Source organism: Haliotis rubra, unplaced genomic scaffold (assembly GCF_003918875.1).
Source record: "Haliotis rubra isolate DU_JTF1 unplaced genomic scaffold, ASM391887v1 Scf92, whole genome shotgun sequence".
NCBI classification, from domain to species: domain Eukaryota; kingdom Metazoa; phylum Mollusca; class Gastropoda; order Lepetellida; family Haliotidae; genus Haliotis; species Haliotis rubra.
Window position 1 is genome coordinate 1,666,637 of NW_025767657.1, and position 19,701 is coordinate 1,686,337.

Consider the following 19,701-nt stretch of genomic DNA (forward strand, 5'->3'; position numbering starts at 1 on the left):
TCAGTGATCACAGGTAAGGGATAAACATGTCCTGTTCAGTCTGTTGCAATGGTATGCTTGTGTTAAACTAATGATTTACCTAGCACTAAGATTGCTTTAATGGATGCCAGGTATGGCATAGTTAGGCACACTTGCAAATGGTTTCCAACAGCGTAAAGGTGGGACAAATAGTGAGAGTAGGTTGATGTACTATAGCAATATCATGACAGGGGACCAGAAATGGGCTTCACACATTGTACCCATTGGAGAACCAAACCTGTGGCTCTGGAGTGAGAAGCAAACGCTTTAACCACAAGGCTACCGTCATACAACACTAAGGTAGATTCCCCGAGGAGCACTGTTTGTGTCTGATTACAATATTGATTTACCAGTATATTCCCTTGTTACTGCACCAACACTGCCGTGCCCCAGATGTTGTTTCAGCCTGTGTTTTACCTCTGCAGCAGTACACACTGACCCGGTCCAGTGAGCTGACCAGTCCAGCCGCTCAGATCAGGGAAATACGAGTCAAAGTCAAGTCTGCTGAAAAGGTAGTGTTTATTTCTCAGTTAGGGTAGAGTGAGTGTGTGAGTGAGCATTCCAGTTTTGCAGTAGTCCAGCGATATAATAGCAGGGAAACACCATATGACATCTAAACATTGTATACATTACCAAAAAAACTTACCTTTGTGTTGACTCAATGATTGGTGCTTTATGTTTTAATTACTTTTGTCGTCTGCTACTTTTATGGTAGAATTGTCGCCTTCTGTCTTTTACTACACAATTCACTCCATAATTGATCCTTTCTATGTGTAGTATCTTACCCTATATTTATGGCTGAATTGGCTCTTCTGTGTTTACTCCAGGTCTGATCCCTTCTGTGTTTACTCCAGGTCTGATCCCTTCTGTGTTTACTCCAGGTCTGATCCCTTCTGTGTTTACTCCAGGTCTGATTCCTTCTGTGTTTACTCCAGGTCTGATCCCTTCTGTGTTTACTCCAGAACTGATTCCTTCTGTGTTTACTCCAGGTCTGATTCCTTCTGTGTTTACTCCAGGTCTGATCCCTTCTGTGTTTACTCCAGGTCTGATTCCTTCTGTGTTTACTCCAGAACTGATCCCTTCTGTGTTTACTCCAGGTCTGATTCCTTCTGTGTTTACCCCAGGTCTGATCCCTTCTATGTTTACTCCAGGTCTGATTCCTTCTGTGTTTACTCCAGGTCTGATTCCTTCTGTGTTTACTCCAGGTCTTCTGTGTTTACTCCTGATTCCTTCTGTGTTTACTCCAGGTCTGATCCTTCTGTGTTTACTCCAGGTCTGTGAACTGTTTACTCCAGGTCTGATCCCTTCTGTGTTTACTCCAGGTCAGGTCCAGGTCTGATCCCTTCTGTGTTTACTCCAGGTCTGATCCTTCTTCTGATCCCTTCTGTTTACTCCAGGTCTGATCCTTCTGTGTTTACTCCAGGTCTGTGTTTACTCCAGGTCTGATCCCTTCTGTGTTTACTCCAGGTCTGATCCCTTCTATGTTTACTCCAGGTCTGATCCCTTCTGTGTTTACTCCAGGTCTGATCCCTTCTATGTTTACTCCAGGTCTGATTCCTTCTGTGTTTACTCCAGGTCTGTTTACTCCAGGTCCCTTCTGTGTTTACTCCAGGTTTACTCCAGACTGATTCCTTCTGTGTTTACTCCATGACTGATCCCTTCTGTGTTTACTCTCCAGATTCCTTCTGTGTTTACTGAGGTCTGATCCCCTTCTGTGATCCCTTCTGTGTTTACTCCAGAACTGATTCCTTCTGTGCTTACTGTACTTTTCCTTCTGTGTTTACTCCAGGTCTGTCCCTTCTCAGAACTGATCCTTCTGTGTTTACTCCAGGTCTGATCCCTTCTGTGTTTACTCCAGGTCTCTCTGTGTTTACTCCAGGTCTGATCCCTTCTGTGTTTACTCCAGACTGATTCCTTCTGTTTACTCCAGGTCTGATTCCTTCTGTGTTTACTCCACCTTCTCACCCCTCCCTTCTGTCCAGGCCTGATCCCTTCTGTGTTTACTCCAGAACTGATTCCTTCTGTGTTTACTCCAGAACTGATCCCTTCTGTGTTTACTCCAGAACTGATTCCTTCTGTGTTTACTCCAGAACTGATCCCTTCTGTGTTTACTCCAGAACTGATTCCTTCTGTGTTTACTCCAGAACTGATTCCTTCTGTGTTTACTCCAGAACTGATTCCTTCTGTTTCACTCCAGATCCAGGTTACTCCACAAATCACATCCTGTTACTCCAGAGGAGCTAGGGCTGGTGTGGACCACCTCCTGTCTACCATGTGTCTGTACAGTCCCTTCTGTTCCTTGTTTCAGGAGATCCAGGTACACATCCTTCTGTGTATGGACCACCTCCTGAACTGATACTCACTCTGTTTACAGTGTCCTTCCTCCTTTGTTTACAGGAGATCCAGGTACATTCATCCTACAAGGAGTTGCCTCCTGGTGTGGACTACACCTCCTTTCTGTGTCTGTACAGTGTCCTTCTGTTCCTTGTTTCAGGAGATCCAGGTACACATCCTGAAGGAGCTAGGGCTGGTGTGGACCACCTCCTGTCACATGTGTCTGTACAGTGTCCTTCTGTTCCTTGTTTCAGGAGATCCAGGTACACATCCTGAAGGAGCTAGTCTCATGGCTGGTGTGGACCACCTCCTGTCACATGTGTCTGTACAGTGTCCTTCTGTTCCTTGTTTCAGGAGATCCAGGTGCACATCCTGAAGGAGCTAGGGCTGGTGTGGACCACCTCCTGTCTCATGTGTCTGTACAGTGTCCTTCTTGTTCCTTGTTTCAGGAGATCCAGGTACACATCCTGAAGGAGCTAGGGCTGGTGTGGACCACCTCCTGTCTCATGTGTCTGTACAGTGTCCTTCTGTTCCTTGTTTCAGGAGATCCAGGTACACATCCTGAAGGAGCTAGGGCTGGTGTGGACCACCTCCTGTCTCATGTGTCTGTACAGTGTCCTTCTGTTCCTTGTTTCAGGAGATCCAGGTACACATCCTGAAGGAGCTAGGGCTGGTGTGGACCACCTCCTGTCTCATGTGTCTGTACAGTGTCCTTCTGTTCCTTGTTTCAGGAGATCCAGGTACACATCCTGAAGGAGCTGGGGCTGTCTCATGTGTGGACCACCTCCTGTCTCATGTGTCTGTACAGTGTCCTTCTGTTCCTTGTTTCAGGAGATCCAGGTACACATCCTGAAGGAGCTAGGGCTGGTGTGGACCACCTCCTGTCTCATGTGTCTGTACAGTGTCCTTCTGTTCCTTGTTTCAGGAGATCCAGGTACACATCCTGAAGGAGCTGGGTCTGGTGTGGACCACCTCCTGTCTCATGTGTCTGTACAGTGTCCTTCTGTTCCTTGTTTCAGGAGATCCAGGTACACATCCTGAAGGAGCTAGGGCTGGTGTGGACCACCTCCTGTCACATGTGTCTGCAGCAGGCTCTACTTGACTTCACCCACCTGAAGGCAATACTCAAAGGCAGGTGATCATTGGTGGTTGGGTTGTGTTGAGATGGGTTGCCAGTGTTTGGTAACTACCCAAGATATTTATTGCTTGTCTTCTGAAGCTGGTACTCCAGTAGAAGTGGGCACCAGGTTGTTTGTTTTGCACAGAATGTTAATGTTGGTAAAGAATGTAAGGGAAGTAAATTCGATTTCAATAACAAAGATAACCATTGTAAACCTACAATTTGTTTGACATTAAGCCAAATGGTATACCCTCTGTACCCAATATCGCTAAACATGACGTCAGTAATGTGTCAATTATGCTCAGGACCGCCTCCGTGGTGTAGTGGTTAGAGCGTCTGCCCGGAGAGCGGAAGGTCGCGGGTTTGATCCCCGACCGCGTCATACCAAAAGACGTTAAAATATGGTACTTGTTGGTCCCTGCCTGGCATTCGGCATTAATGGGTAAAACAAACAGCTGGTCGGCTGGAGTCAGTATAATGTTTCTGAGTGGGGTATTCATGCTTCACTGCGGCATGGTATCTCAGTGGGCTAGCACTATATAACCAGCCTCAGTCTGGGCTAGTACAAGCAGCCGCACCTACACATACATGCACGTCGTCATATGAGCGAAATATTCTTAAGTGCTATGTTAAACCCCATTTCACCTCACCTCACCTCAATTATGCTCAGTGGGTGTAAACTAGTGTTCAAGCTATAAATCTTTTTACAGTTTGAAAAACTGTTTTATAGCCTGGAGTGTCTATTTAGACAGTGTATTAGGTGTGAGCACAATCTTTCAATCATCTTTTTAGTGCTTGGTTTAGTAATAATAACTGGTAAAAGTCCTAACTTTCTGTGAATGGTATTTAAATGGTAAAGACAGAAAATAATAAAAAATGTTGGGTAAATAAATTGGATTTCAGTAACAAATGGAACCATCATAATCTCATTTTAAACCTACTGTTTACCTTGTGTTTTCATTAAGAACAGCCCAATGCTATACCCTCTGTTCCCAAAATCGCTAAACATGTCGTCAATAAACATCCCTGTTACTAAGTAATACGTCCATTCCGTTCAACTCGGAACCAAGCTATTTAAATGATTTCCTACTTTGTTTCCAAAAATGATTATGAAGACTTACGTATTTTGACAGCAAAAGAAGAAAATCTTCTATCACCCCCTGAGTCTTCCACTAAGAAGTCTTCCAGTGTCTGTGTGAACGTCCTGGTTCATGCAGAAACCAGGCTGACCTTGCAGCTGTCTAGAGGACACAGGTAGGTGTCTAGATGAGTGAGTGAGTGAGTTTAGTTTTACGCTGCTTTTAGCAATGTTCCAGCAATATCACGATGGGGGACACCAGAAATGGGCTTCACGCATTGTACCCATGTGGGGAATCGAACCTGGGTCTTCAGTGTGACGAGCGAACGCTTTAACCACTGGGCTATGCAACCGCCCCATGTCAAGATGAAACAGGTAGGTGTCCAGGTGAAAGAAGTAGGTGTCTTGCGGACACAGGTAAGTGTCTATGTCATTTGTCGTTAAGCATGAGCTTCCACCTTGTTGATGTGATAACAATATGATTGTCCTCCAGTGTCTCCGTGACGACAGACAGCATCCTGCTCACCGCCACTCTGCCTGACATGTTGATGGAAGTACAGAACTTCACCGTGCAGTTCGACCAGCATCGGATAATTACCATCAAGGTAGGCCTGGCATGTCTGTGCAGCACTAGGGGTGGGTATTGCAGAGAATTTTCATATTGCGATATATTGCGATGCGAAAGCATGTATTGCGATATGTATTGCAATATATTGCATGAAGTATTTATAAACAAAAAACTACTTATAATCGAGTTAATGCTTGATTTATAGAGCAAAAACACAACAAAATCACTATGCTTGATTAAGCTTTAATAACAACTTTTAATCATGATAAAATAAAAGTGAATAATATTTGGCACAAACGAAACAAGGAAATATCCGAAAATTTCCGAGTGTTACGAAGTTTTCCGAATGCAAGTCAAAATACCGGTTTTCGATCAGCGTATCGCAATACGTATCGTTTTCATGTCTGAACCGGTAAATACTGGTAAACCGGTTATATTGCACAACCCTATGCAGCACCTCACACTGTATCTTTCTCACGGCATCGTAACGAACAAATGAGTAATCTTTGGTGTTTAGTATTCTTTGGTGTTTTTGTGGCTATGGGTGGTCCAGTCAGTCATGCCAGAGTCACTTTGGTCATATGAATAAATTGTGTGTGCTCTTTAGCCGTTTTGCAGTAGTATATATACCTCAAGAACATGTAACATGTTGTCTTATTTACAGAACAAGTTGCTTGATAACAGTATTTTAGAAGGAAAAAGGCGAGCGTGACTACATTGTAATTTGCCATGTCTGTGATTTCAGGACCTTGTAGTGGAAACTCTCCAGCCTTCAACACTGAGTGCTGTGCGACAAGGGATCCGGAAACTCACCCTCCCCACAAACAAAGCATGGTAAGTCCAAGTCAGACCCAGAAACTCACCCTCCCCACAAACAAAGCATGGTGAGTCCAAATCAGACCCAGAAACCCACCGCACAAACAAAGCATGGTGAGTCCAAGTCAGACCCAGAAACTCACCCTCCCAACAAACAAGGCATGGTGAGATCAGTTCAGGCTTGTACATGAGTTCTTTTGAATACTTTACCAACCATGATGGATAACAGGTTCACTGTCCCTGAATTAACAATGTGGGTCCTCAGCCTTGTCTTTTCCCTGAAAATACAGGAATTCTAGGTTGGAATATAGATGACCAGTATCAGTAAGTTTGCTGATGATATTGTTGTCTTAATTGCAAGAGCCATGTCAGATTAATTGTGGTCAGAATACATTTGGTGTACTTTAATTCCATTGAGTAAAAATGTACTAGTGATTTTGGTTAGATTTGGTCTTCAGCAACCCATGTTTGTTGTAAGAGGCGACTAATGGGATTGGGTGGTCAGACTCGCTGACTTGGTTGACACATATGTCAACGGTTCCCAATTGGGTAGATTGATGCTCATGCTGTTGATCACTGGATTGTCTGATACAGACGCGATTATTTACAGACCACCATCATAGCTGGAATATTGATGAGGGTGGCGTTAAACTACAAACAAATAATGAAAATGACTGAGTTTAAAGGTGTCGAGTATTTGGAAGAAAAACTTGATATGATCAAGAAATTGATGATAAAAAATCTTTTGCAAATATAAGCGAAAATAATTGATTTGTGCATGTAAACTCTTAAGAATGTTTTAAGTGTGACCTCTTATTATTATTGGAGGAGTGAAATCAGCAATCAATTGAACCTTTGATTTCTGTTTCAGGAGCATATCATTTAACAGTTTTGAGGTTGTGTTTCCCTACAAGTACAACTTTGCTGCCTGCTTTGAGGAGGTGAGACTGCACACCCTTTCTCTAATATGTTCCAGAAAAATGCATGTATATGTGTTGTCTGTAGCAAGTCCTGTCTCCATCATTGTCAGTGTCAAAAAGAAAAGGGTGTCCACTTGCTCGAATATTCTGGAATCCTGGATATCATTAAAGTTGTCATTATTCTATTGTCAGAATATATACAACTCTTGACAAATTTAGTAGGACACCATCATTTCATATTACTGTGGTAATACTTTGGGCCTCCTTAATCTGTTTTGAGTAGTATTTAACAAAGCTTTAGGTCATTCACCACAACATTCCAGAAATTGTCCTGAAACAGTAAAGATTTACGAAAAACATTGTATCCAATTATTGAGTATTATTTGCAAAATATGTTGCACAATCCTCACTCCTTGAAAGGTATGTCTGTGAACACCGATGAATTCTGTGAAATTCTGAGTTAGGTTTGATCTTCAGCAACTCATGCATGTCATAAGAAGCAACTCGGGTGGTCAGGCTCGCTGACTTGGTTGACACAAGTCATCGTATCTCAGTTGCGTAGATTGATGCTCATGCTGTTGATCACTGGGTTGTCTGGTCCAGACTCGATTATTTACAGACCACCTTCATATAGCTAGAATATTGATGAGGGTGGCGTTAAACACCAAAAAGCGAATACAGATAAGCTTCAGTACCGAAGGACTCGGGGGTTCTTTATAAACCAACAGACAGTGTGATGCCTACATGTGCTTTTCCAATGATACAGGTTAATTCTTCCATACAAAGGCATGTCTTGTAAACTGCAATGGGATTTAAACCTTCAAGTTGTTCCATCTTAGGTTATGAACTTTGTGAAGTGGCTGAAGCTGGTGCACCACATTAAGAAGAAACCCTTCACAGTTGACAGTCCCCTCCCTCCAGACCTGCAAATCAGAGTCAAGGTAAGCAGTGATTGTATACAGCTTCCGATCAGGGCACCGTTCCTCCAAGTGATCATAGCTCTGCGACAGTCGTAAGTCTATGTTAAAGTATGGGAGTTACGATCATCTTATCACTATGATCGCTTTGAGGAATGGGGTCCAGGTGTGTATTTGTGTCAAATCTGTAAAATCAACATTAATAATAATAATAAGTCATCTTCTATAGCGCACATTTCCTAACACCAAGTGATTGCTCGCGGTGCTTAATCAGAATCTGATTCTTATTACCCCGGATAACCCAAGCTGCCTGTTAAGCGCTAGAAGGTTATAGTCACATGACTTTATCCAACCGGGTACCCATTTTCTGCTGGGTGAACAGAGGCAATTTGAACAAACTCACTTGCCTAAGGTGAGACCACATGTATCACATGTGCTTCGTTGTGGGGCAGGACTGAAGTCCTAGAAACTCTCAGAAGTCCAGCTGCCAAACACGGTCACCCATCCAAGGACTGTCCAAGCTCAACTTGCTTAACTTCAACTGATTCGTGACCTGAGCTCTGTGCACAGGACCACGCGCCACCACTACATTACCATGATTTAATTCTGATTTGCCTGCATACATGAATCAACTCAAAGGTGTACAATACTGTGATCAATTCATTACCCAATCTAACTTTTTCAGCTTTCGAACCAGGGTGCTGATGCACAAAACGTTCATAGCAGTATGACGTCGTAAGACTATGACAAACTAAAGAGTTATGACAGGTCGTAACGTTACAAACGCTTTGTGGTTCGGGACCCTGTATGTCTTACAGGTCCTTATTTACTGATCAAGGTGCAGGGGTGGAAATAACCCATTGCCCGAGTCCATAGTTTTTTTCTGTCGGGCAAGCAAATTTTTATATCACACTGTATCGGTGTCCAGTTGACTTTCCAATATTAATTATGTTGTTTATTTAAAAAATCAACAAGAAAACGGCCGGTATAGTGGAAAAATTATCAGGGCAAGTGATTTTACATGTGCCACTGTACCGGAGTACACTAGCAATTTTAAAGTTATTTCCACCCCTGAGGTGTTACTTGTACATGAACTTTACTACGTGAATGATGCAATGAAAGAGCTGTGTCCTGCCTGTTGTACCTTAAATATCGACCACTGTTGTGAGTGCACTGTGGTACACTGGATTAACCCTACATTTCTATCCTGAAATTAAATGTTTCCTATCTCCTTTCCAGTTCTTCAGTGTACAGATCTGTGATGACCCCTTTGAGGTTAAACTTGGTGACAACTATGAGGTTTGTAGGGTTTGGCACTCATTTTTTTCAATAGTTTGTTCTCCCAAACTACTGGAAAAATTTGATTTGATTTAATTCGATTTTGTTTGATCTGATGTTATCCTGTCTGATTTGGATTGGGTTGGATTGGATTGCTATTTGATTGCATTGGATTGTGATTGCTATTCAATTGGATTGGATTGTGATTGCTATTGGATTTTTCTTGGATTCTGATTGCTATCAGATTGGATTGAATTGTGATTGTGATTGGATTGTGATTGTGATTGGATTGTGATTGGATTGGATTGGATTGTGATTGGTATCGGATTAGAGTAGATTAGGTTTGATAAGATTAGATTAGATTATGTAGATTAGATTAGAATTGCTATCGGATAGGATTGGGATTAGAGCTGAGTCCAGTAAATGACTGAATGTCTTGCTGGCATGTTAGTGAAGGAAAATTTTGCTCCTTTCAGAATTCTTCACATTTCGAAACAAAATATCAAACAACAATCCTTGGTTGCCCAGAAGATTAAATGTTCAGTACCTCTTTTAACAACCATCTTTTAACGTCTTTGGGTCCGAAGCAGGCTGGGGATAAAGTAAAATATATCCATAGGTAAAGTGCTGTGTTTTGTGATGGCCAACACAACAAACTTCACGAGCTGCATCTGTATGTGTATCTGTGTTTGCCAGCTGCTGAAGGACGAAGGGGAACAGAATGAGACGCGGCGGACACTAATGGACAAGAAGATTCTGGAACTGCAGAGAAATAAACGCAGGATTCCTTGTAAGTAGACCACAACAGTCCACAGTATTTGTTACCTCATTAATCCAGGATATAAAAGTGAACAAAACATCTGGTCAATGAATACATTTAAAGCCAGCAGTTCTAAAAACAGCACTCCATCCAATGTTGACATTGAGAGGGCTCCAGATAAGGTCCGTATCCGCGTATGTACGGATAAAACATATGCACGATACGGTAGGAAATAATTTAGAAAACGTAGCAGATACGCACCACAGCAATGGTGTACGGTCTTAGAATCATTTCCAGACGTATTTATCTGAAAAAGTATTGTATTGTTGTTTATTGACCTGTTTACACAAGAGTAGCCTGCCTGCCTGAGTTTGGTTTTACGCCGCTTTTAGCAATATTCCAGCAACATCACGGCAGTGGACACCAGAAATGGGCTTCATATATTGTACCCATGTGGGGATTCAAACCCGGGTCTTCAGCATGACAAGCCAACGCTTTGACCACTAGGCTACCCCACCGCCCCCACAAGAGTAGCAATGTTGTGGTGCATATATGAAACGAAACACAATATTACTGATTCGCCATTAAATTCTATTCAGTACTCTAAATGTACTCTAAGTTTTTTGCAGTACTCCTATATTGAAAAATTAATGAGTACGTACGCCTGATGTTGAAAAATTATCAGGAGCCCTGCATTGATGTTTTCTGTCATTAGACAGGCTTGCCCTTGAATAAATGTGACCATCCTATTTTTGTCAGTGGCATTTAATGTAGTGGTGTATCTTCATCTGGTGTTAATGGTCTCAGTGGACAAGCTAGTCCTTGAATAAATATCTGTCCAATGTTGACAATAGTATTAAATGTACTAGTATGTGCCTATCTAATGCTAACAGTGATGTTTTCTTGCACTACACAAGCTAGTCCTTGAATATATTAATGTGTCCATCCACTGTTGACAACAGTTGTTCCGAATGTAGTTCTGTCTGATGTTAACGGTTATGTTGTGTGTCAGTGAACAAGCTGGTCCTTGAATACATGTATCTAGCATTGTTGACATTAAAGGTGATGTTTTCTGTAAGTGAAGAAGCTGCTCCTTGATGATGGTGTTGGTGTTAATAGTAATGTTGTCCGTCAGTGGACAAGCAGGTGCTTGTTATTGATGGTGTTGGTGTCAACGGTGATGTTGTCTGTCAGTGGACAAGCAGGTGCTTGATCACACATGTCCTTCATTGTTAGTGATGGTGTAGGTGTTAACGGTGATGTTGTCTGTCAGTGGACAAGCAGGTGCTTGATCACACATGTCCTTCATTGTTAGTGATGGTGTTGGTGTTAACGGTGATGTCTGTCAGTGGACAAGCAGGTGCTTGATCACACATGTCCTTCATTGTTAGTGATGGTGTTGGTGTTAACAGTGATGATGTCTGTCAGTGGACAAGCAGGTGCTTGATCACACATGTCCTTTGTTGTTAGTGATGGTGTTGGTGTTAACGGTGATGTTGTCTGTCAGTGGACAAGCAGGTGCTTGATCACACATGTCCTTCATTGTTAGTGATGGTGTTGGTGTTGGTGTTAACGGTGATGTTGTCTGTCAGTGAAGAAGCTGCTCCTTGATGATGATGTTGGTATAAATAGTAATGTTGTCTGTCAGTGGACAAGCAGGTGCTTGATCACACATGTCCTTCGTTGTTAGTGATGGTGTTGGTGTTAACGGTGATGTTGTCTGTCAGTGGACAAGCAGGAGGAGCTGTACCTGTCCCTGGCCATGCGGAGTGCGGAGGTGTACATCCAGCGGTGTCAGCAGCAGTACAGCAACACCCCCATGAGGACCAAACTGTTCACCTGGACCTTTGAGGACCTGGAGATAACAGCACTGGCTGACCGCTCCTACCACGGCAAGGAGAACGTTGTCAAGCACATGCAGCAGGTCGACCCTGATAGGTGGGCCAAACACACAGATGTATTCTATTTTGCTTACCCTGACAAATTTATCTTGTTTTTACTTTGTTTTTGACGTCTCCTCAGTAACCACACAGCAATGATGTCACATGTTCATGTGCATAGCACACAGACCACAAATCAGCATCGATTGAGTGAGTGAGTGACTTTAGTTGTACGCTGCACTCAGCAATATTCCAGCTATATGGCGGTGGCCTGTAAATAATCGAGTCTGGACCAGACAATCCAGTGAACAACAGCATGAGCATCGATCTACGCAATTGGGATACGATGACATGTGTCAACCAAGTCAGCGAGCCTGACCACCCGATTCCGTTATTCGCCTCTTACGACAAGCATGGGTTACTGAAGATCAGTTAAAACCTGGGTCTTCACGGGGTATTAAGCATCAAAGGTCTTAAAGAATATTTGAAAGGATGACTTAGACCATGAGATGTCTCCTTAGGCAGGTGACTGTGTTTGAAATGTACCTTTGATCATCCAGCAGTGAATGGGTACCTGATAGGATGGTTATGTGACTGTTAACCTGAGTGGCAGTTTGAGTTGTATACTTCCCGGAGAGTTGAGAAATTGGCCAAACACTCACTGTTGACCCATATAATAATGGTAGGGCTTTGAACATGCACCTGTAAATCAGAGGGCCATACCTTATCATGCATTTTATTCAATTAGGATGTATAGAAAGGAATGTCATCTGTGTTGGATTTGATGGTTTTCCCTTGAATGAGAGAGTGAGTTTATTTAAATTTTGATTTGAGCAATATTCCAGCAATATCATGGCGGGGGACACCAGAAATGAGCTTCACACATTGTACCCACATGCAGAATCCACTTGAATGACCTGTGTGATGAATATGTTTGGTTTGTTTGTTGTTTAACGCCGCACTCAGCAATATTCCAGCTATTTGGCGGCGGTCTGTAAATAATTGAGTCTGGATCAGACAATCCAGTGATCAACATCATGAGCCTCAATCTATCCAATTGGGATGCGATGGACGTATATGTAAATAGTTAAGAAACATTCAGGACATCTACCAAACTTAGCTCTAGTTTTACATTACTGTTCCCATCTGTTTTGTTACACTTGTGAATGTTCATGATTATTAAATTGAAAAAATATGTCTTGCTGAATGCATTCATAGATATAGGTCGTAAAAATTCTATCCATCTTTCGTCATTTTATAATAATTGTTTGTATAGCCTATGTATTCCAGCTATATGCAGCTACTCAATGGTGCTTTACATGTTAGAATGGTGATTAATGGATACATTCCTGGTGTCAACCATGGCCATATTTGCCAGAAATATGCTAAAGTAACGTCAAATCATACTCATTAGACTTTCATAACACTGAAGTAATTAATTTTGAGACTGTTTGTAGATGTTAATTGTGAAAGACAACGGTAAACCGGATGAATGTGGGTGACTTGACTGACTCGATGTTCCAGCCCGTACCCTGACGAGGGTCTGGAGTTCTCCACGCTGTGGTGCCGCAACGTAAACATCAGCATCAGATCCTGGATAGTGCGGCTGCGAGACTACTCCCAGCCAATGATAGACGTGGAGGACCTGAACATGTGGGGCTTGTTCATGGCTGCCGAGCAGGAAGGAAACAAGAGAGGTATGCAGTGTTCACCTGTTACAATTTAACCTGCAATATAGTTTTTCTTTGTAAGGAATGAATTACAGGATCCGGCCAACAAACTGTGTCAAGTGGTTCATATTATTTTTTTATGGATATTTATATAGCACTATAGTCCATCCCATGTGCATGCTCAAAGTGCTTTTGTTTTTTTCCCTCAATCATTGGATGTCAATCTCAATGGCGCATCAAATTTTTCAATCTCAACTCCCAGGAGAGCATACAACTTGGGCAGCCACTAGGCGCACCAAGTTAATGTGACTGGGACACATAGTCACAGTACTTTGTCCAAGTTTTACTGCATGTTGCTGTACCCGCAACTAGGTCTTTGCACGTATTCATGTGGACACCATCTAGTCATATACCAACGGATTTGTGGGTTCTTTGAAGTGCACAGGGTTATGTACTGTACACTAGGCTAAGACATGGTTGATTGCATGTCATACCTTGATGGTGTGAATAGATGCTTATTATATACTACTCAACTTTTGATATGAATAATCAGATGTATCCTTCTTTTTGAATATAGAACTGACATTATAAATCAATCAGTTTTGTGTATCATAGAAAGATAAACATGCCCGTGTATACAGATGAACGATCCAAACATCATTTAAGGTTTAGGTATTTCTGAGTGTGGCACTATACACCAAACAAGTATTGTCTGAAATGAATTAATTTGTGTTGTTATGGACCAATGGCTTTTTTAAAGAGACATCTGTCTTTTTTATAATATTTGAAACTGACATATTGCTTTTAGGTGATGAAGACAAGTATTGTACTGCAGATTTTAATTATTGCTGTGGCATTTGACTTCCATTGACTTGCAAACATGTGGATTTTGTTTCATAGTGGGGTTTTAAGGATGTATTCTCCTATTCAGTAATCCACTGAGGGTAAAGCGTTTGCTCATCTTGCGGAAGACCTGGGTTCGATTCACAACCTGGGTAGAATATGTGAAGACATTTCTGATTGTTGGAATGCTGCTCGAAGTGGCGTACAACCTCACTCATTCATGCCTACTTTCTTGTGGTCTTCAGTGTAGTTCATTGTCTGTTTTCCTTGATGTTCAGCCAGGCGGTCATGCGTGGTTGAGGTGGATGAACCATGGGGCAACATGTCCGTGGAGAGAAGTCTGCCCCCTCTCAAGTTCTTCTACGATCTCAGCTGTGGTGAGTCAGTCGTCTTAAAAGAGTGTTAGGGATTGATTTTATGTACACTGCAAACTATTTTGTGTTAGTATGTGAAGTACCATGCTTATATGAAATTGAAGTCGTTTCTGTGGCAGTGTATGTTCAAGAATGTTTGCCTTTTGCTCAACAGAAGTCAGTGGGCTTACGCCTTGGTGTCTTGGTCGTCTGATATTCACTTTCACATACTGTATATCTCATATTTATGGTAGCAAGTGGATAAATATTTATGGAAATGCAGGGATTATTTGAATGAAATATATAGAAATAAAATGAACTGTTGGGACTATCAAACAACATCAGTGGCTATCTGATGCCAGTAAAAGGAAAAAATGAAATCTTCTTTTGCTTATGGTGACCCCCCTTCAAAACTCCCTAGCTCTACTTCTTTGATGGGCATTTTAGAAGTTGAGTTGAGTTTAGAAGAATGATGACAATTTTTATGGATATACAACTTCTTTTATTCTGTGAAAGGCGACATTTCGACAGACGCTTGCTTGACAACAACATTAGAATCTATGTTGAAACATTGCCTTTCACAGAATAAAAGATGTCGTATATCCAGAAAAATTGTCATCATTCTTGCCCTAGCTGTAGGTACAAAAAAACTTTTATGCAGCAATATATGGTATTCAACTTCTATGCAGCTGAAACTTTTTTAGTATAATCCAAGCTATGGCCATGTGGCTGGAATAATGTTGAGTATACACAAAAAAAATCAACAACATCAGTCGTAACATTAGGATAGTCTGAGGCAAGGTATTTGCATATATCATTATGAGGTCTCCTTCAGCTGTTTATGGTCAAGCATTCTGCTGTTTCTGTCCTGCAGACGTTTCCTCCTTCACAATGGCTTATGGAGTATGTTGGGAGCCCACTGCCGCTCTGTTCAACCTCTCCATGGATCTCATCAACAAGCCTTCCATCGACCCCAGCGCCCCGCTGCCCTTCTGGGACAAGATACGTCTGCTGATGCATGGACGCTTGACCATGTCCATCCAGAAGATGAGCTGGCAGTACCATGCCTCCTTCGACCCCTTCAACACTACGGAACTCATGGATTGGACATGGACAGGGGTTATTGTTGACTGGACAAACGGTCAGTATTGATGTGGCTTGATATTATTGTAGTATCAAGGGGTTTATCTAGGATTCCCAGAACCATTGGTTGTCGATTTTGGGAAAACAATCCAAATTCATTATTTTATTACCCTTATGTTTAGTACAGGTCTGATAGGTGAAATTCCTGAATAATAATTGGACCCACGAAGATGTGGGTTAGAACTGGATTTCAGTAACCCATGCTTGTTGTAAGAGGTGACTAATGGGATCAGGTGGTCAGGCTCGCTGACTTGGTTGACACATGTCATCGTATTGTGGTGGCGCGTCGTCCTGTTCTCAAAGCTCAGGTCACAAATCGGTGAAGTTAAGCGGCGTCGAGCTCAGAGAAAAAAGTCATATGACTATAACCTTCTAGCGCCTAACAGGCAGCTTGGGTTATCCGGGGTAATAATGTGCTGTGCCTTGATTGTTAGCGCTATGAGCCTACCTAGTGTGGAGTTTGGCGCTATATAAATGGACACATTATTATTATTATTATCCCAATTGTGTAGATTGATGCTCATGATGTTGATCACTGGATTGTCTGGTCCAGACTCGATTATTTACAGACCGCCGCCATATAGCTGGAACATTGCTGAGTGCTGTGTTAAACAACAAACCAACCAGCCAGAATAAAATGGTCCAAATCTGATGAGGTTTCGCTGTATTACAAAATATTTTCAAATGTTTTTGAAATCCTGATGTGAGTTTGTATCCCCCAGGTAAATGGGTGTTAAAGGGTGACCTTGATGTGTACACACGCACTGCCTCCAAGTACGACGATATCCGACTTCTGCATCTGCCAAATGTGCGGTTCTGGTGAGTGCACCTGTTTTTACAGCATTTATTCCGAATGACAAATTATTTTAATGACAAAAATATTTTAATGCTTGACATAAGTTCCCGATATTCATGAATTTTGATATTTAGGTGCTTCAAACGGACTAAATCATATTCTGTAGTTCCTTGGGATATTGAAAACTGTGCTCAGGTTTTGCCCCAAACAAAGAATTGTCTGGTGGACAAACAAATTAAATTTCACAGTTCCTCCTTTCACAGAAATAATTGTACTATATACAAATATAGGCCCTCCTGATTAATAAATGAATAGTCCCTTAATTTTATATGTTTCCTTACGTGCCATGATATTTGACCAATGGTTTGTGTGCAGTGTTCGCCTGGAGTGGCTGTGTCTGGGAGGGGCCAATGACCATCACTCTGTCATGCCGTGCGCCCCTGATAAGGTCCCGGACTACTCCATGGGGGTCAGTATAACATTATCATCAGTCAACTTCTATAACATGCAACAGGAAATGTACTAAATTTCTACTCAGTATTAAAATTTACATAAACAGTATATGTTAGCATGTATATCTTCATACCATATATATGGCAGTAAACTATATTAAAGGTCAGGCGCCGGATCACAAAGCTATCATAGCGCTACGACTGTCGTACCTCCTATACTGTAAAATAGACTTACGACAGTTGTAGAGCTGTGACTGTCGTACCTCCTATACTGTAACATAGACTTACGACAGTTGTAGCGCTGTGACTGTCGTACCTCCTATACTGTATAATAGACTTACGACAGTCGTAGCGCTGTGACTGTCGTACCTCCTATACTGTAAAATAGACTTACGACAGTCGTAGCGCTATGATAGCTTTGTGCAACAGGGCCCTGGTCATGGATGATGCAGGATTGATTTCCGACATAGGTTTAATGATGCTTCTTGGCGTTCTGCTTTGTTATTCTTGGAATGTCACCAAAATGTGTCACCTTCTCTTTTTCATCATGCAACCATTAAGTATACAAAGTGCAAACTGTCATGTGAAATGTAATGGTGTTGTACCATCCAGGAACATGACTCATTCCGAGCTTTCCGGTCCGAGAACTTGAACCTGGACATCAGCCTCGACACCAAGGACACGTCTGAGGACGACCCCAGGATACCCAGCTGTACCTGCTATGCGAGCACCCTGCGCTTTCTGGACAAGATCAAGGTGGCCATCTTACTTCATGACATACCCTACAATATGCCTAACAACCTACCCCAACTTCTTAACTCTAACCTGATTGTGACGCCCATACATTAATATAGGCTTATGATAGTCAAGTGCTAAGACTACTTATTGGAACGGGACCTAGGTGATCTGTGCAGCTCACATTAAACATTATATATGTAGATCTTCTCCCTGTGAATTGGTCAGTAATTGTCTAGATAACAGGAGCTTGTAAGGATATTCCAAGGATAATCCTGTTTAACACAAGCACCTGTTGTTTTTGATACTAGTCTAGATAACAGGAGTGTGTCAGGATGTTCCAAGGATAATCCTGTGTAACACAAGCACCTGTTGTTTTGTATACAAGTCTAAATAACAGGAGTGTGTCAGGATGTTCCAAGGATAATCCTGTGTAACACAAGCACCTGTTGTTTGTGGTACTAGTCTAGATAACAGGAGTGTGTCAGGATGTTCTACGGATGATCCTGTGTAACACAAGCACCTGTTGTTTTGTATACAAGTCTAGATAACAGGAGTGTGTCAGGATGTTCCAAGGATGATCCTGTGTAACACAAGCACCTGTTGTTTTGTATACAAGTCTAGATAACAGAAGTGTGTCAGGATGTTCTACGGATGATCCTGTGTAACACAAGCACCTGTTGTTTTTGATACTAGTCTAGATAACAGGAGTGTGTCAGGATGTTCCAAGGATGATCCTGTGTAACACAAGCACCTGTTGTTTTTTTATACTAGTCTAGATAACAGGAGTAACAGGAGTGTGTCAGGATGTTCCAAGGATGATCCTGTGTAACACAAGCACCTGTTGTTTTTATACTAGTCTAGATAACAGGAGTGTGTCAGGATGTTCCAAGGATGATCCTGTGTAACACAAGCACCTGTTGTTTTTGATACTAGTCTAGATAACAGGAGTGTGTCAGGATGTCAGGATGTTCAAGGATGATCCTGTGTAACACAAGCACCTGTTGTTTTTATACTAGTCTAGATAACAGGAGTGTGTCAGGATGTTCCAAGGATGATCCTGTGTAACACAAGCACCTGTTGTTTTTGATACTAGTCTAGATAACAGAAGTGTGTCAGGATGTTCCAAGGATGATCCTGTGTAACACAAGCACCTGTTGTTTTTTATACTAGTCTAGATAACAGGAGTGTGTCAGGATGTTCTCTAGATAACAGGATGATCCTGTGTAACACAAGCACCTGTTGTTTTGTATACTAGTCTAGATAACAGGAGTGTGTCAGGATGTTCCAAGGATGATCCTGTGTAACACAAGCACCTGTTGTTTTTGATACTAGTCTAGATAACAGGAGTGTGTCAGGATGTTCCAAGGATGATCCTGTGTAACACAAGCACCTGTTGTTTGTGATACTAGTCTAGATAACAGGAGTGTGTCAGGATGTTCCAAGGATGATCCTGTGTAACACAAGCACCTGTTGTTTTTGATACTAGTCTAGGTAACAGAAGTGTGTCAGGATGTTCCAAGGATGATCCTGTGTAACACAAGCACCTGTTGTTTTTGATACTAGTCTAGATAACAGGAGTGTGTCAGGATGTTCCAAGGATGATCCTGTGTAACACAAGCACCTGTTGTTTTTGATACTAGTCTAGATAACAGGAGTGTGTCAGGATGTTAGCACAAGCACCCACGGATGATCCTGTGTAACACAAGCACCTGTTGTTTTTATACTAGTCTAGGTAACAGGAGTGTGTCAGGATGTTCCAAGGATGATCCTGTGTAACACAAGCACCTGTTGTTTTTGATACTAGTCTAGGTAACAGAAGTGTGTCAGGATGTTCCAAGGATGATCCTGTGTAACACAAGCACCTGTTGTTTGTTATACTAGTCTAGGATAACAGGAGTGTGTCAGGATGTTCTCACGGATGATCCTGTGTAATACAAGCACCTGTTGTTTTTATACTAGTCTAGGTAACAGGAGTGTGTCAGGATGTTCACTGGATGATCCTGTGTAACACAAGCAC

The 19,701-nt window shown here is 42.0% G+C and overlaps 1 protein-coding gene across 1 annotated transcript in view; it reads left to right on the forward strand.

Moving 5' to 3' along the window:
- Positions 1 to 19,701, forward strand: part of LOC124264341 (protein KIAA0100-like) — a 90,347-nt gene that overhangs the window by 38,624 nt on the left and 32,022 nt on the right. The window contains exons 19-34 of the mRNA XM_046699097.1: positions 444 to 530; positions 3,372 to 3,483; positions 4,606 to 4,726; positions 5,044 to 5,155; positions 5,864 to 5,952; positions 6,806 to 6,875; positions 7,694 to 7,795; positions 9,011 to 9,070; positions 9,746 to 9,839; positions 11,537 to 11,747; positions 13,214 to 13,386; positions 14,481 to 14,579; positions 15,430 to 15,696; positions 16,421 to 16,517; positions 16,870 to 16,963; positions 17,559 to 17,702. Of these exons, the coding sequence (XP_046555053.1) occupies positions 444 to 530; positions 3,372 to 3,483; positions 4,606 to 4,726; positions 5,044 to 5,155; positions 5,864 to 5,952; positions 6,806 to 6,875; positions 7,694 to 7,795; positions 9,011 to 9,070; positions 9,746 to 9,839; positions 11,537 to 11,747; positions 13,214 to 13,386; positions 14,481 to 14,579; positions 15,430 to 15,696; positions 16,421 to 16,517; positions 16,870 to 16,963; positions 17,559 to 17,702 (1,932 nt within the window). The remainder of the gene's footprint in view (positions 1 to 443; positions 531 to 3,371; positions 3,484 to 4,605; positions 4,727 to 5,043; positions 5,156 to 5,863; positions 5,953 to 6,805; positions 6,876 to 7,693; positions 7,796 to 9,010; positions 9,071 to 9,745; positions 9,840 to 11,536; positions 11,748 to 13,213; positions 13,387 to 14,480; positions 14,580 to 15,429; positions 15,697 to 16,420; positions 16,518 to 16,869; positions 16,964 to 17,558; positions 17,703 to 19,701) is intronic.